Source organism: Chelmon rostratus, chromosome 9 (genome assembly GCF_017976325.1).
Source record: "Chelmon rostratus isolate fCheRos1 chromosome 9, fCheRos1.pri, whole genome shotgun sequence".
Lineage (NCBI taxonomy): Eukaryota > Metazoa > Chordata > Actinopteri > Chaetodontiformes > Chaetodontidae > Chelmon > Chelmon rostratus.
In genome coordinates this window covers 665,890-684,652 of record NC_055666.1, presented here as the reverse complement: position 1 = coordinate 684,652, position 18,763 = coordinate 665,890, and the positions used below count along the sequence as shown (strand labels likewise).

Here is an 18,763-nt window from a genome sequence, read left to right as displayed (position 1 = left end):
CGCTGACAGTGGAGCCACTCTACCCAATGAATCACAGAGAAAGATGCAGGATTCACAGGAGGGCAACTGTGATCTGAACAACAAAGACATGGAAGGATCTAAAGCTGTTGCATGATTCAAAAACCCACAAAGTACTGGCCAACCAACCTTTACTGAAGATAAGGTTTATAGTCTCAAAAAGCAGATGCAAAAAGTCTAAAATAGTAAAGAATGGTCTTTTGGGTGATCTTTTTTCTGTGTGTGTTCCTCTTTGCCTTGTTTAAATGCAGCTTTATCATTGACATGTGTGATATAAAGCTGGGCTCTTTAAGCATTAATGATGCCAGGGAGTGTCTCTCTTCACTTTGGTAAGGTTAGGAAATGAAATGTTATTAAACACAGCACAGCTGTGACTGAACCTGGATGGTGTCCCTCAGCTGTATGAGCAGTAACAGATGGAGAAATATTGAGGTTCACCTGTTGAAAATGTAAAAATGACTTTCATTCATGTATATGCTCCAACCATAGGCACAGAGAGGTGGTGTCATGGTTTTGAGTTTGAATTTAGTTAATTGCCAAATCAATGTTGAAAATGTTTCTTCTCATGTGACATGTTGTTTTACTTCCTGCCTTTGTCACTTTCATTCCACTCGCTAGCCTTGCCTCTCTTGTGTAATTAGTCAGTGTGTTTTTTTCTCTTCAAGTTGCCAGCTCTTCTGTCTTTTTTCCCTTGTCCTGCATTTGTTTCCTGCCTGTTCCTTCCCAGTTTGTTATTAGTCTGGTAATTTGTATTTCTTCTTTGTTTTTTGGATTTTATTCCTGCTCCTGTTTTGTTTGTCTTTGATTATTAAAGCTTACTGTTTGTTCTACAATCTGCCTTGGCGTTCAGTGCTTGGTGCCCTTTTTGAACTGCCAAACATAACAGGTGTTTTTTTTTTCTTTTTTAACACTTAGAGACTCATAACAGCAGTAGTAATAACAGGGACATGTCTTGTCTCCAGTTACTCTGTGGAGTCTCAATTATCAAATGACACCCCACTTGACCTATCACGATCTGCCATAAGACTAGCAACCAGTGAAGCCAATAACAGTCAACAGAGTTGATCCGAAGGGCCTCCTCTCTTCTTTGGTGTGATGATTGAGCCAGCTGCAACCAATTTTGTGGATGACTGATGCTTCAAATAGCCAATGAAATCCTTAACACACCGATATGCCACTTCAGTGGGTTATCTGCAACTCCAGTCACCTCAAATCAAGGATTTCAGTGCTAATAGGGATACTACACACAATTTGAAGAGTAAGTGTATTGTAAATGACCTCAATATAAAGATATATAGCCAAAATATAGGTTTTGATACCCTAAATACAGTAGTTAGCCAAAATGCAGTTTCATGAATACAAATATAGATATTGATGATGGTGTACAGATTTTTAGCCATGCTATTTTTGTAAAATGGATTGAAAAATAGTGCACATAGCAACCATAAATGAAAAAAATGTTTTATGTAATGCTTGGAGGCTTCTTCCATCACACTGACTGCCAATATACTTCAGTTTATGCTATAGACTACTTTATCTAAGTTGCACAACATACCCTGTGGGCATTTTAGATCACCCTCTTTTGCAGGTTTGCAAAGAGAAAGGTTTTGAAAATTCAAATAACAATAATGATAAAAAATTGTACCTCTCTCCCAACTCATTTTTATGTCACTTGGGGTGCATTCAGGCCCTTGCAAGCTTGTGGCACTTGTGTCAGGTGAAACATCAACTGAGGGTTGCGGCTCTTCTCCTAAACTATAATGATTAGGCTGTGTAGTGAATAAGGGTTCAGACTTGTAATTGCTATACTACTGAAAAAATAAAAATTACTGGAAGTCAAACTTAACTAGCAGATCTCGCCAGTATAACACAACAGCTGTTGAACTGAACTTAATACTGAACTGAACAGTATAACTAATGGACCAACGAAGAGACATTAGGACTAATGGGCACACAGGATTATGTCATGCATGGTGGAAAAAGCCCTGAAAGGTGAATTATAAATATCGTTGCATTCTGCGATTCCGTTTTTAAACCCTTTTGCAGCTGAATGGGCTGAAATTAAAACTGTGAGCAGCAATGAACAGGCTTCAGCTTTCACAAAGGTGGGCAGTCATGCCAGCTACTTAAATTATGTTTAAACAAGGAGTGAGACCAATCACATACTTGTTTCATCATCACAAAGGCTGCAGCATTTCAATAACTGCATACTCAAAAATTTGCCATTTGTCCTCCCTTCATTGGATTTGAACAAACCTTGCTGTGTGTGTTCAGGGCGAGGGGTGTCTCACATGGGATGTGAGTTGAATCAGGATTGCTGAAGGGCATCTTGAGTTATGAACAAATATGTCACGCTCACTTACATCAATCAGTATGGCACATCAGACTAAATACTTGGTTTTAATAGTACTTGGTTAATACTTGCCCCCAGAACACGCACACCAACACTGGTGAAATTCTGTCCACTGGGTTTTGAGGTACACGCTTTTGGTATTTGTGGGTACAAAATGGGTCAGGCTTAAAATGCTCCTGTATACCTACTAACAAACTTGGCCAGAGGATGCACACCCAGATTTATGAGGACTGGAAAAAGCTATGGCCATTTTCCTGCTAAACAGTCAAGATCCAAAAAGCAGATGTCACATTACCATTTTGCAGTTTATAATAATTCGCAAAAAATCCATCATGGCATACTATCATGGTCCAAGAGGCTTTTTTGTAGAGCACATCAAGGTGGACTGGATTTGTGGGCCTTAATTGCAGCACCACCATCTGGCCAATTGGGCTCATATTTCTTGGGACGCACTTGTACAACATTTCCAGGTACGGTGCAACGTCTCGTGTTTCTGGCTCATTTCAGCTCATGCCAACTTTAGCCACTGTGGCAGGCAAATAATAATATGAATACAATGCAATAATATGCATTACCACAATACAAACACAACACAATTTTGCATCTCTGGGGCGTGAACCTTAAGAAACCTAACAAATATAATGGGGTTCTACCCCTTCAGTGTCTGAACCCTAATTAGTGAATACACACACAGACATATGTTATATTCAGTTGAATAAACAGGAGGTCTACTTTAATATAATAATTTGACTGAGCTCTGAGGATGTTGTGAAAGTGTGTCTTGGTTGTGACACCGGGGTGACAGGTATGTACAGTCTTTTCAGCAGCTAGGATCATGTATCCTTATGATGTGGGAGCAGTTACACAGCATTTTTAAAATCCCCAATCCCTTGCATAGAGTAGGTGGCCACACCATCCAGCTTCTTAATCTAAAGAGGGTAGTTGGCATGAAAAATAGGTTACTTCTAATAATTAAGACAATAGACAAGAGAACACACATGAAAACTGGTACATATGGAACAAAAGTTAAAAGGAGCTCTTTTTATAATTTAACAACCAGCATATGATGAGTTGCGCCATCAGAATTATTTTCCCGACTGCATGGAGGAAAATAGGGAAAGTCTTATGACTAATTTCTGTGGATAAACTACTTATTTATAGAATGAAAGGATAATTTCTTCAATCTGAATTTATTCTGGTGCAATTCAGAACCAACTGAAATTGTGCATAGGGCTGTGTTAACAGTCTGACAGAGCTCCATAAGGCAGAACTATGCACAAAGCTGGGCTTTCCTACAACAACAAAGCCAGGCGAGCTTAAGTTGCAATGTGAAGTGTGTGAAACTACACACACCCCAGAGATGTGATAATAGTTAAGATAAGATTTAATTAATTCCAGACTGGGGAAATTCAGGTGTTACAGGCAGTAGGCAGTAATAGCTGGAAAAAAATAGCAACAGAATACAAAATACAAAATAAAAGCTGACTATATATATGTACATTTTATACAAAGCACTATATAAAAGAAAATAAATGTAAAAAATATAATGGATTATAAGAAATATTACCATAAAAACATACTGCCAAAAATTATATATAATTACATAGTTTTTTTCACAAATTGCACATGGGTAGAAATTGCGTTTGGTGGGTACAGATAAAGTATGTGAGTAGCTGTGGGTGAGTAAGTGGTGGTAAGTAGTTACCCACATCCAACCTGCTACTCTGGTTATTTAATTGGCTTCAAATGAGGCTTAAATTTCACACAATTTCTCATGGCTGTCCTTCTATATTAAATACTACAACATTGCTCCAGCAAGTCATTCTACAATAGATGCTACTAGCCACATTAGCCATGGAACATGCTAATGCCAAATACAACAAGCCAACAAGCATATTAGACAAAAGCAAGAATAAAATTGCAAAACACAAAGGTTCAAAGCTTGAAGTAAGTATCAATCTTTCCTTGAGTTTCAGCTATGAGCGTTGTGTGTGAGTCGAGTCTCAGAGCAGACGTTGAGTTGCTAGTGTTCATTTTCCTGACTTTATTCCAAATGAAGTCCAAGTTTCAAGTCTACAGCTCTGGGACCATGTTTACAAAACATCTGACTAGACTAAGACTAAAAGTAGCCCCTAATTAGCTGAGTTACAAGAAACTGCTACAAATACAGGACATGCCAGTTTCGGTCTACGTGTCTGATCTGAGAGTAATTCACAAGCATTTCAGTTCTAGAAGTAGCTCCTAAGTTAAAGGCAGTCAAATGCTGCAAGCAATATGCCTTGTCATGCCAGCATTTTGGAAAAATACAATGATGAACAACCTTAAAAAACATATCTTGATTGCGACAGGTCAGTAAAGATCCAGTCAGTTCAAGTCAAAGCAAGTCAAACTAATCGAATAACAGCAGAGATGACAGTTTGCAGGGAGTTCTTTCCATTATTTAGTAAAAGTAATAAAAGTATCTCTCAGCAGCTCTGTGAAAGGCTGTTAAGAGAAAGTTTATAGCTGACTTTTGGTCTTTTGGTTTTTGATCCTTTGTAAAATATGACTCCTGGTGTCTGTATAGGCGTAATGGTGCCATACTTGCAGGTCCACTCTACCAGGAAGCTGCTCACAATAACTGAAACCACCTCCTCCCAAAAGCACAAAAAGACATGAGACAGTTATTAATATCAAATGAACGTATTTCCCAAAATGTTGAACTTTCTCTTTAAACCCTCTGAACATCTTGTTGGAATTGGGTACACTAAGTCAACAATAATAAAGAAAATATTGCATGGAAGTATAAAGCTGACTGGTGCTGACTGGTATGTCTCTAGGTGAAAGTATCACTTGGGGGAACAGGCAGGCTTTATTCAATGTCAACAGTGTCAAAGCGACCACATTAGTGCACATGATTTGATGTAGAATTGTCCCAAATGAGTGAAATTATCCCTCAAAATCAGCATGAGAAGATGACTCAGCTACAGACTGAAACATTGATATAAATTCAATGACTGCATAGCGGCTGTACAGACTGTGTGTGTGTGTGTGTGTGTGTGTGTGTGTGTGTGTGTGTGTGTGTGTTCATGTGCATGTCTGTTGCCTGTCATTACATCACGTAAGTGCAGTTGCTTTGGTGACATGACGCAAGTTCTCTAAAGAGGGAGACCCAGAGCTGACTCTCTCTCACACACACATTCAATTATTCCTTCTAAAAAACTAAATGGATTCGAATATCTATTTTTGCGCATTGTGTCAATCAGAGGGAAAAACAATACGGGAGCCACTACTTGTACATTATTTCACCATTAACATGTCTTTTGAAAGGTTTACATACATACGCATTACAAAGTAAAGCACATCCTGGAAGATGTCAGACAAACAGTAGGAATTCTGGCAATTTATAATCTCATTATGGACCCTATTTTCCCATGTTTTTGTGTCCATGTGACTAATGGAGACGACAATTTTGGAGGTTTTTCTAGTATTTTGCGAGAGCGCTGCAGCCAGCCGCTATGAAATGGGCTGCAAGATAATCTCTTTGGGTGCACTGTCAACATACATTCTCAAATGTTTTTATTGTTATTATTGCTATTGTTAGAGAGTCTGACAACATTTGAAAAGGATCCCTCAGCGATGCCACCAGACGCCATTTACAGTTCATTCAAATGTGACAGTAACAAAATAGAACTCACCAAAACCTTCTTGGTTCCCTTTTCACTGTTCCAACAATCAACACCAACTCTGGATTTGTTGAAATACACTCTTAATCCACCAAATCAGGAAAGGAGCGAGAGAGACGGCTGACATTAGAAAAGCAGTGGGGAAAACTGCATTTACAGCCTAACTCTTTAATTACTTTCAACGTTATGACCAGAAGGACTTAAATATGTCGGACTTCAACACATTTTCCCAGTAAAAAAACAAACAACAAACACAGCTGACTCCTGTCAGCTCTTGTATCGACTATTAATTTTCACCATTAAACACGTGGAATTTAGAATATTCGTTATCAGCCTAACACACGCCTTGCCGCTTTTCTCTGTATAATACCATTATAATAAGGATATCTTTGGGTTTTTGAACTGCTAGTTGGACAAACAAGACACTGTGACAACTGTGATTTGACACTTTTTTCACTATTTTCTGGCATCATAGATCAGACATGTGATTGATTAAAAGTGAAAATAATAAACTGAATTAGAGTACAATTCAGGTTGTGTTCAGTTCAGTGGTCTTAAAAAAAGAAGAAACTAGAAGAAACGCCTTGCAGCTGTATGCCTTGCAGTTACTGAAATTTACATTCATGTCTATTCACTCACATCATACATTTAATGAAGACTTTAAAGGAATTCATTAAAAGGCATTAAGAGTATTTTGGTATATACGATATACTATACTGACATTTGTGAATGCAGTGAATAATTTTTAGTGAGAAACATGCCGTCTTCACTTCAATAATTTCAGAGAAGTTCAGCAGACTCGTAGAGAACTTCATCACATTGTGCAATGATAATCACCTGAAGCTCAGTGCCAGCAAAAACAGCTTGTGGTGGACTAGAAAGCTTCAAACATGGATGTTTTCTAAAACATAGATTCTTCACACACATCAGAAGATCGATACAGTCATCTCAGCTTCAAGGTGGGCTCTAAGATTTGAAAAATGGTCCCAATCTCCCCTTGTGTTCCTGAGTTATGCAGTTGAATAATGACCAGAAAAATGTTTTTCCAGAACATTATGATGTCACAGTTATGCTGACCGTTGACATTTTGGATATTAAATGTTATTTAATCATTTCATTCTTCAATTAGACATTTAAGTTGAATTTTGTTATAATTGGCATATGAATTCTTTAGTTCTGGCCAAAAACATGTTTTGTGAGGTCACATTGATCTTGACAATTGACCACCAAATTCTTATCAGTTCATCCTTCAGTGTGAGTGGATCAATGTGGCAGGTGTAATGAAATTTCCTCCAGGTGTTCCTGAGATATTGATTTTCTTTCCACTCTGGGTTCCCAAAGCAGATTTCCATTTCCGAACATTTGAAATGGAAATAGAAGTAAAATCAGGCAGCCGATATGCTATCCTGGGACACGATCTGCCTCGATGGCGGCGTGTGCAGACGCAGCGGCTCGTAGCTCCAGTGTTTACGTTTTTGTTTGTTTGTTTTTACTCGTTTCCACTTTTACTACTCTTTTGGATGCTCTGACACAGTACAGCAGGTCTGAACTGTGGAACTTTGGACTACAGTTCGGACTTCACACACCCCCTAAATTGGACTTTATTCCACCGGAGCTGCTACAGACCCCAGAGCCCACCACCATCCCCCGACTGCTGCCAAGGAGACGGAGGAGGCACCGTAAACAAAAGCGTGGCAAGAGAGCCGGCGTGCGTGCTAGGCTACAAGCTAACCCTCACAGACCGGCTCTCCCCAGTCTCTTCCTCACCAACGCCAGGTCTCTCACCAACAAAATCGTCGAGGTCCGTCTAAGGATAGTCTCTCGCCGGATGGACAGCTGTGTTACCGTTGTCACAGAGACCTGGCTGGACAACAACATCCCGGATGCAGCGGTGGAGATAGCGGGGCGCTCTCTGTTCCGGGCGGACAGGACTGCAGCTTCAGGTAAGAGCAGAGGCGAAGGCTTGGCGCTGTACGTACACAATGCCTGGTGTACAGCCACACGCACCGTCAGCACGTTCTGCTCTCCTGATTTGGAATACCTGGTGGTGAAATGCCGACCGTTCAAGCTGGTTAGAGAATTCTCGTCCATTGTTATTGTGGCTGCTTACATCCCACCGTGGGCTAATGCTAAGTTAGCATTAGAGGAGCTGTACTGCCTAATCAGCGGGCAGATGAACGACAACTCGGAGGTGGCCGTGATTGTGGCGGGGGACTCTAACCACGTTGAACTGAAGGCGGTGTTTCCCAAATTTCACAAGTACATAAAGTTTCCTACCAGAGACAGTAACATTTTGGATCAGGTTTACTGCAACATCCCTGCTGCTTACAAGGCTGCAGTAGCTCCACACCTTGGCATGTTAGACCACATCTCAGTGAAACTCATTCCTGCCTACAAGCCTCTGGCCTGCAGAACAAAGCCAGCCACCAGGACAGTACAGATATGGACTGAGGAGGCCTCCTCTGCACTTCAGGACTGCTTTGAGCTGACAGACTGGACTGTGTTCAGAGAAGAGGCAGACCTAGAGGAACATACATCATCTGTATTGTTCTATGTTCAGTTCTGCATTGATGCTGTCCTCCCAGTCAAGACCATCACAGTGTTTCCCAACCAGAAACCATGGCTGGACAGCACAGTGCGGTCCCTGCTGAAAGCCCGGGATACTGCCTACAGAGCTGGTGACAGGCTGGCTTATAGCAGAATTAAGCAGGCCAAGCTCCAGTACAAAAACAAAATTGAAGATCACTTCAATAACAACAACCCCCAGAACATGTGGAGAGGCATCAGAACCATAACGGACTACACGCCTAACACTCAGCTCGCCAGCCACGACCCCACCCTGATTGACACCTTAAACAGCTTCTTTGCCCGCTTCGACACATCAGGCAGCAGAGAAGTCACACACCTACCCCGGCTGGAGGAGCAGCACCAGCCCCTCGTCCTGCAGCAGCACCAGGTGACATCCACCCTGAGGAGGATCAACACCCGCAGAGCTGCAGGACCGGATAAGGTGTCAGGCAAGACTTTGAGGACATGCGCTGACCAGCTAGAAGGAGTGTTCCTGGACATTTTCAACCTGTCCCTGCAGCTGTCCACGGTTCCTGAGTGCCTCAAGTCCTCCACCATCATTCCGGTACAGAAGAAGACATCCATCACCCGCCTGAATGACTACCGGCCTGTTCCTCTGACCCCGGTAATCATGAAGTGCTTTGAGCGGATTATTCTCAGGTACATCAGAGGCTTCATCCCCTCGGACCTAGACAGCCTTCAGTTTGCCTACAGAGGGAATCGGTCCACAGAGGATGCTGTCCTCATCACCCTGCACACAGCCCTGACCCACCTGCAGCAGCCCAACACCTACGTCAGGATGCTATTTCTAGACTTTAGCTCAGCCTTTAACACCGTCATCCCAGACAAGCTGGCGCTGAAGCTACATGCAGTGGGTCTGCCTGCGTCTCTGTGCCACTGGATCAGAGACTTTCTCACCAACAGGCCTCAGGTGGTGAGAATAGGGAACACAACATCATCCCTTCTGGTCCTTAGCACGGGCCCACCACAGGGTTGTGTGCTCAGCCCAGCCCTCTTCACCATGTTAACTCACAACTGTGCTGCCATCCACCCCACCAACACAGTCGTGAAGTTTGCCGACGACACTACAGTAGTGGGTCTCATCTCAGATAACAACGAGACCCACTACAGAGAGGAGATACACCAGCTCACCCAGTGGTGTTCAGCCAACAACCTGGTGCTGAACACAGGGAAGACTAAGGAGGTCATTGTGGATTTCAGGAGGTCCAGGTGTCCGCCTGGTGAAGAAGGCACAACAAAGGCTCTTCTTCCTCAGGAAACTGAAACGGGCTGGACTCTCCTCTCTGTTGCTCGTCAATTTCTACAGGGCCACAATTGAACGCATCCTCTGCCTTAGTGTGACAGTGTGGTATGGCAGCTGCACGGCACAGGAGAGGAAACAACTGGCACGGGTGGTTAAAACTGTACAGGGCATCGTGGGCTGCCCCCTCCCTGACTTAGACTCTATATATGAAGGCCGGGTCAGGAAGAGGGCGAGATCCATCGCCACGGACCCCAGCCATCCGGGCCACAGACTGTTTGTACCGCTTCCATGCATGCCTAACCCGGCGGGAGAAGAGGTTAAAGTCTGAACAAGACACCTCTCCTCTGCTCTGCTTTCCCCGCCCCATCTTCTCGCTCTGCCAATAGGAAGAGAACCAGGAAGAGGAAGTTTAGATAAGGTGGGGGTGTGGCCAGCTAGAGTCTCTCTTTGGGACCATGCGGCCTGTTCAGGTGAGTTTGCGTTGTAAGATACAGAGTTGGCTTGTTTTTTTGATCTTTTTGTTGTTTTCCTGTTTTGTTTGCTTCTTGAAGGAAATGTTAGGGTTTGTTTTCCTGCTTTGTTTGCTTTTTGAAGGAAATGGTAGGGTGTGTTGCTTCTTGAAGGAAATGTTAGAAGAGGCTGTTAAATCTAGTCTGTGGTTTCGGCCTCCACCTTCAGCACCCTCTAAATTTTCCACCCCCTACCCGAACAAGGGTCTGTATCCAATCCCTACTTTCATCTTTTGACTCTACCTCTTTATTTTCTACCCCCTACCCGAACCAGGGTTTGTATTCCCACCCAGCTTTTTTGGTGCAGTTGGTGAGAGGCAGGTGTAGATGATGGTAGTGTGGCAATCGGCAGTTGCATGTGGCATCTAGGCCTGTGGTAGCATTGTAGCAGCTAACAATAGCTGAAGCGGTGAGAGTATGATAGTATCTTAGCAGTTAGTATTGGTAGCTAGCAATTAACATTAGGTGAATCTAGCTTTATTGTCTTCTTCTGTTCCTCTTAGCAGGTAGCGGTTAGCACGTAACATTAGCTAAATGGTAGCATCGGAACTGTATTGTCTTCTTGTGTTCTTCTTGGCGGTTAGCATTAGCATTAGCAATAGTTAAATGGTAGCATCGGTACTGGCCACTACCTGGAGCATTTCTGGGTCAGTTGAACGTGGCAGTGCTGTTTGGATTGTGTAGGAGCAGTGTGAACTGGCACTAGGGGGGGTGACTCTGGGACGCCGGAGTTCACTGCCTAACCTCCTGGAGGTGTAGTGGGACTAAGTAGGCGAAACACTGTTGAAGGGAGGTTTCCACCTGATGACCCCTAGAGACGTGTTAGGAATCACTGCTCTTTGGCATGTATAGAGGCAGATTAGAGCTCCAAGGTTCTTCACTGAGAATGAATCCTCTTTTTGAGCACAAGTATCTTGTGTTTAAATTAACATAAATGAAATGGTAGTGAACACCACGTTGTGTTATGAAAGAGCCAAGCCTTTTTAATATGCCATTATATAAACTTTGCTGACTCGCTGCTGATTGGCTATTATGTCTGACACACCGTCCAAATGAAAAAAACATATCTTAAAGCCAGTTTTGCACCATTTCACACATTTTGAGGGAAACGTGTAGTTCAACCTGGAAACCGTAGCAAAATGGTGCACACAGGTTTCAGACTGAACGTGCCCCAGCTATGTGGCAGCTGACCACAAATATCAAATCATATTCATGCAGGTATACGTGGTGGCCTCTGGACACTGTTTGCTGCTGCAGCTCCCCTACCAGCCTAACCTCAATGTTACCTCTATGCATAAGTGCTAAGCTTTTGGTATTGTTGGTTTAATTAAGATCTAATGTTTAGGGGACGATTAGTTTTCCAGCAGAACTGGTGTTTCTCCTACGATTCTTTGAGCTCTCTCTTTGAGTTTCCTGTATAAATAGTCAACATATACTCCAGCCCTTCATGGCATTACACAGATAGTTATATTAATGTTGTGTGTGACTGAGTGATTGTAAGTTGCAATTTTCTGTGCAAACCAGTCGCCCACAAAGCTATGGGTAATTATGAAAACTGAATGACTTGGGTGTACCGGGACATGTATTCGTCCCAAATCATCCTATTCAGGGCGCTTGTTGTGTGACTTCCTCAATTCGCCTGTATGCCCTTTGACACAAACAATTACTGTCAAAAAAGTCTATGTCTGCTACTCTAGGGTTAGTTGTTGTCATATTTAGTCAACCTCCTGTTTTTTAGTCACGTTTTATTTGATTCAAAGTCTGGGCATTTTGTCTCCTGTAAGTCAAAGAAAACCTGAGCTATTTTAGTCTAGTTTTAGTCAATGAAAACTCTTGACATTTTAGCCTTTTTAGTCATCAGATTATATTGAACATTCTGGTCTTGTCTAGCCAAAGCCTTACATTTTTGTCATTTTAATCAAACTTATTTCACATAAGAGTTTATCTTAAAATTCTCTGTTGAAAAACACAGGTTGAATGAAAAGAATGCTGCTTTGCATAAAGTGTCTTGAGGTCTGATGGTATCAATTTCAAGGATACATCCAGATTCACTTTGATGCCACATAAAATCCAATTCATTTTGAAGATAATGCGAAGAGAAAATAAACACATGGCATTTTCATGTCACCAAATACATGCCGAAATTATTCAGCCAGTAAGTTAGCTGCTGAGGTTTTAGGTGCATACGAGGCTGCGTTTAGATAGACAGCACACTAGTTTTAGATTAAAGCTCCTACTTCTGCTTTAACAAAACTGCAATCTATCTGAAATATCAGCCTTTCCAATAGTTTGTCCCACTACAGTTTCATGTTGGCATCCCCCACATTAGATGGGCGATATGACCTTAAATTTATCATCTTTTCTTTTTAAGATGTGTTGCCTTACATTATTCATCGAATGTCAGGATGCTGAACTCTCTCCCTGCCCTCCCCCTCCTCCACACAAACACTCAACCTGGACTATAACTCCCTGCTGCTTGTACTTGTCCTGTACATACTGCAGAATTGACAATAAAGCTGACTTTGACTTTGACTTTGAAAAGAGATAGAATCATGTTTTAGTGGAGTATACCTTTTATTTATGTGAAACTGTGATATAATACTTCACTGTAAAAAAAAAAAAAACTGTAGATAGAAATATTCACTCGTACTACCAACACACACCAAGCGTGACATGTAGCTACAGTAGTAACACCACTAGTTTCAGTGCCACTGCTGCTCAATACTGACAGATACACATACCGACAAAACACACTTTGGCAGAAACCCTAACCTATATTACATAAGTACAACAGTCAGTGTGCCACAGGGCATATCTAGCAAGTACACTTCCATACGGCAGCAGCTGACTCATACCACACAGCACACGACAGAAGGTGCTTTCCTGTACCAACCAAATCAGCTGGATACAAAATGTCTAGAATATTTCGTATCCACTTCTATGTCACTGAAAGTAACATTTTGATAAAGTTTACATTTTTTAAATACATTTTAGTCTCGTCTTTTTTGATCAATATCGCATATTGATATAGTTACAGTTGGTGTTTAATGACGCGGGTGCCATCTCGTCTGAGTTGTGGAAAAAATGGTTAATGAACATATGGCAACATTGTAAGCGGTCATCCATGTATCAGAAGGTCGGTGGCTCAATCCCTGGCCCCTGCTATATACATGCCGAAGTACTGAACCAAATGCTGTGTCATCAGTGTGTGTGTGCATGTGAACAGGTAGCACCTACCCACCGGTGTACAAATGCACATGTGAATAGAGGAACACTGACGTGTGTTGTAAAGCACTTAAGGTGGTTAAGACTAGAAAAGCACTATATAAATACAATCCATTTACCATTTAGTTCAGAACGGCATTCTGTCAAATAAGACACAATTGAGTAACATTTGGAACACAACAGAAACAGACTAGAACCAACATTCAATCAGTCTTTCACTGCAGATTCAGACCTGACCAAACCGTGAAACCGTGAAAGTACACATCGAACCATGAATTTTATGCACTGTTACACCCAGTTGGTGTTTCATTCATAGCCCCATGGGTGCACACCCCCACCATCAACCAACACACACCCAAGTTGTTTAGCCTAATTCTTGATATTATAATTAAGATTAATTCCATCTGAGAGTGGAACGATCGATGCAGGTTAATTCCTCAGCCATATCACCTGTTCCACTCTTAGGTTATACCGAACATCTAGAGTAACAACTGTATCTGTAGCCATGTCTCACCTAAAATATTTTGTTGCAGAGGTGGCTTGGTCAGGGGATGTATTTTCAGTAGCACAGAAGCCACTGAATAATTACAGAATTGTTACTATTATTGGAATACTACAGGCAATGAAAGGAACAATTACAAATCTGGAAACTCCCCTTGTACTAGCAACAACAACAACGACAACAACATCCTTGTTGCTGAACTAGCAGCTCTCCTACTTGGAGCGCTTTCCATTCAGATAATGTACCTCCTTGCTTCCCTCACCCATGTCTCACTAATTTGTTATCTCCTGCATGCATAACACCCTCCAGGTAGAAGAAGTGTGTGGACACATCATGTCTATCTAGGGACATACATAGTTATCTATTCACTTCACAGGTTGACAAAACATTTTTTAACTAAATTCTGCATCGGTAAGAAATATCAGCAGTTAAATGAAACATCAAATTACTCATTATGAAGGACGGTTTCCTTTAAAAGTGTTATATTATTGATGTATATGATAAGGTGGCAGTAATTGAATGTTGGGGGTGGTCCAGGTGGCCATTACAGAATAAATACAACCTTGTGTTTAGTCCACTATATTTACATTTACAATGCTACAACTTCAGTAATCAGATACATACACTGAAGCAGTGTTTCTCTCTGAAATCTAGTCAAGTACAACTCACTAAATAAAAATGCAATGCAACAAGAAACAGGAATGTGCAGCACTTCATTAAATATAATGTGAGCCCTGGAATATATTAGAATATGGCAGGGCGATATTAAATGTAATGTTATTACAGTATTTATGAAAAGAATCCTAGTTTTTACTTTCACCTATAACCATGCAGCAGTGGACAGAGGGTGATGGATGGTGTTGGCTGTTGACTAACGTGTGAGCTGGTATTACCTGGAAAACATGTCTGCAGATGTTCAGTTAGGGCCTCCTGAGTGACAGGCTTGTGGGAAGAGTTCATAGCAGAGATAGCCAATAGCAGTACCTCTCCCAAAGGGATGAACTGTGACTGGCTAATGGGGGACATACTGATGGGTGACACATCACCTGTGAAAAGACAGAAATAAATGACTGGATTAAAATCTGGAAAATCTATAACCAGAAAAATGAGTACCATGCAGTCTCATGTCTCAGATCTACCTTTCAGAACCATAAGAAATGAAATACCAAGTATTCTGGTTTGTTCCATTTCATTGCCCATCTATCGCCACCCTTATTTCCTGTTATGTCTCTACTGTTAGGAATCCAATAAAGGCACAAAATTAAAACAATATTTAAAAACAAAGAAAGACAGAAAATCCAGGATCATTTCCACGTATGTACATTGTAGCATCCTGCCTGGGGGAAACTAAGGCACAATGTGTAATGAGAGAGACCCTCAACAGCCCCTAACATGCACACACACAAGGCAATGTATCCTTAGTCAAGTAGCTTTGATTTGTTCATTTCATCTGTGAAAAGGCTCTCTCACAGAGACAAGTGAAGCCTGAACAGGATATTATAGTTGTTATGTGTTAATCCATCTCTCAATACATAGTGATTTTCCTACCTTGTCTGTAGCACTAAGCTCTGACACCATTGGCTCCTTCTGAATGCATGAATCTTTAAAAACACTAATATGTAGTTTAATTTTTAAAAAAGGCTCAGCAAATTACAACAGCTGGCAACTGCATACTGCATTTACTAAGATCACAATGTGAGCCACACCACCTTGAGATGTGGTGTGAGCGAGCATTTGAACCTTTTTAACATCTGTTTTTTCTTATCCAAATAAGATGGATAGATCATATGTTAATAGTTATTGTCCCTTGCTCTGTCTTGTTATTTAATGTAACTTTGCAGTTCAATTATGTCGACGTCCAAACGGCCGTTGAAGGTCTGTCTGAAAGTGAGGACCAGCAAAATATCCTCACCCCCAAGGTCATAAACTCAAATTGGTTCTCACAAAGATAGCTGTACATACAAACACACGCACACACAGTGGTGCGTGGACCTGTACAGAGAGTGACAGGGGGGTTCTCTAAAGGAGATCCATGTTCCAAAGAACACCTGAGTGAGATTTCCCTTTGCTGCTCATGGTGTTTTTACACGATGAACATCTTTAACATTATGAATGTTTACAGGAGAGACTGTCTGGATATGTGTTACATCATCCCTCAGACTTAACACTATCTCCACACCTCACACTGCAACACAAGCTCAGCTGGTTTAGTTGTAAGAGGAAAGCCCTCTGCTGTATGCCATGTCGGTGAGTGTGTCTGTTGCTCCCGTATGTAAATGTACTTGATAGACCTACCCCATGGTACACTGCTACTTGATAGACCTACCCCATGGTACACTGCTTACTGAATTTAAATAATATACTTTGGGTTTCCTGCCAAAGTATATTATGTTGGTATGTGTATCTGTCAGTGTTGAGCCATAGTGGCAGAGGCGTAGTGCCATTAGTAGTTAAACTACATTTTACAGTGTAAATCAAAAAGCTTTCCAGTAGGTCAGCTCTTTTGTTGATCAAGTAATGTGGAACCATCCACACAGGCTGCATTTTCCCAAGCATCGCTGAATGCTCAAACACAGCGGAGCTTTCTTCTGCAGTCTGGAATAAAACTGCTAAGGATCAGTAAGTAACGACAGCCCAATACACAGACAAGTAATGACATTTTGAGTTAACAGTTTGTCCTGCAATTGAGCACAGGCACACACACACACACACACACACACATGCACGCACACACACGCACGCACACACACACACACACAGATGCTTGTTTTTGTTGCCATATTGTTGTTGAGATGCCTAACCCTACCCCTCGTCTAACCCTGAGAATGAATCACATTACATTTAATAATTGAACTACATTATGGGATTACTCCTTTCAAAGCACATGTAGGCCTATACCTTATTTTCATTCCTATTTGGAGCCAATAAACACAATTTAATCATTTTCTCATTCCTAGGATATGTTGCCGTACATTGTTAATAGAATAGAATGAAAAGAGGTAGAATGTAACTATGGAAAGGAGTATCCCATTCATTCATGTGATATTGTGATATAATAGCACAAAAACAAAAACAAAAAATTGCAGTGATATAAATTTTAGGTCATATCACCCACCCATAGTTTCAACCGAGCTAAAACTGTCCATCAGAGTTTCACACTGTACAGTGGATGTTTCGTTGGCTGTTACTTGACCTGATGTAGTACACAAATTCATCACATGCAATGGTAATGAACTAAAATTGATAAATGAAGTGATCAATGGTGTTATGTGTTTTTCTGATAAAATCTCTTTGTGTACATGTAACTGTTTTGTACCATCTGCGCTCTGTGATCCAACAGCCTCTCTTTAAATTTGTGGTTTCATAATTCTTCCATGGCATGCTCCAATTTTTAGTTGTTTTATTTTTTTTTATTTTAAGTGGTGCAACAGCATCAAGGCCTGTAGCAATTGTAATGTTAAATTCATTACAGAGACTGTCAATTAAGGAGAGAGTAGATGTAGTCAGGTTTCTGGCAATATGTGCTAAGAAGTTTGATGTCACTTCAGGAGCAAAACCGTGTTTTGTTTTTTTTTGTTTGCTTGTGCTTGTACCACTTGCTCTGTAGAAGCTACCAGTGCACAATAAAACACACAGTGGTGGTCTGGCCAGCCATGTCAACAATAGAAAAAACATTTATGTACAGTCGTAATCAATTTGCCAGGTCCAAAGTGTCACATAGGATGCTGTTGAGCATCCATACACTCCATTAAATTTAAAAAGTCCTTAATTTTAAGTCTTGTAACATGTATATCAAAATCACAACTTCAAATTGAACTCATATATCATATTTAGCATGAATGCAAGTGAGAAATTCAGAGAACTCAATTAAAAAAGTACAGAGACAGAGTTTTGGTGGTCTGTAAATTGTGACTGTCAAAAAGTGCGGTTGACAGTTCAAGGTTACCGTATTATACTGTGGAAAATAAATATGCCAAGGCCAATGTCTGTACCCTTCAGAGTTTCACTAAGTACTGCAGGTGCACCCTTGCTACCTTCTCTACGGGATTGAGAGAACACAGCGTTTGTAGGACAGGCTTCTTTCAGTGTTGCTGGTGAATCCACCCCCAACCAGCTTTCAGTGGGGAATAGACAGTCTAGCTTGTTTTCGGCAATAAGGTCAAAATGATTTGTTGGTTAATGCCTTTACATTAAAAACAGCTAGATTTAATTTTGAAGGCATATGAACTGTTTTTATCAGCAATTTCAGGAGGTTTTGTTTCGAAGTATAGAAAATTGTTGTTAACAGCGGCGTCAGGTCTGTTTTTCAGACAAGGCATGCGTGTATTTGGTGCATCATTGTGTCTCTTAGTTAAGGCTGCTGAAAGACCCAGTCCATACCTGTCAGGGTTGTCTAACCTTGAGAGGCAGGGGGGAAGTGACCACACCCATGTTAAGTGGCACAGTGGTAGTATCAGATCAGTGATCAGAGCCAGTAGGGGTATGCAAACAGTGGGCACAGCACCATCTTTTTCCTGGTGTTGTGAAGCCGGTTCCCCTGGCTCCTCCAGCAGAGCAAACCACTTGTCGAGCTGAACTGGAGAGACTGATTTGCCTGATTCCACTGAAGCAATGGGCCCGTTCCCGGGTGAGGTAGCCAGCAGGAGGGGTTTTTTACCC

The 18,763-nt window shown here is 41.4% G+C and overlaps 1 protein-coding gene across 2 annotated transcripts in view; it reads right to left on the bottom strand.

Moving 5' to 3' along the window:
- LOC121611738 (storkhead-box protein 2-like) overlaps nt 1-18,763 on the bottom strand; it is a 93,067-nt gene that overhangs the window by 17,676 nt on the left and 56,628 nt on the right. For both annotated transcript variants that reach the window (XM_041944414.1, XM_041944416.1), the window contains exon 2: nt 14,998-15,150. In XM_041944414.1, coding sequence (XP_041800348.1) covers nt 14,998-15,150 — 153 coding nt within the window. The remainder of the gene's footprint in view (nt 1-14,997; nt 15,151-18,763) is intronic.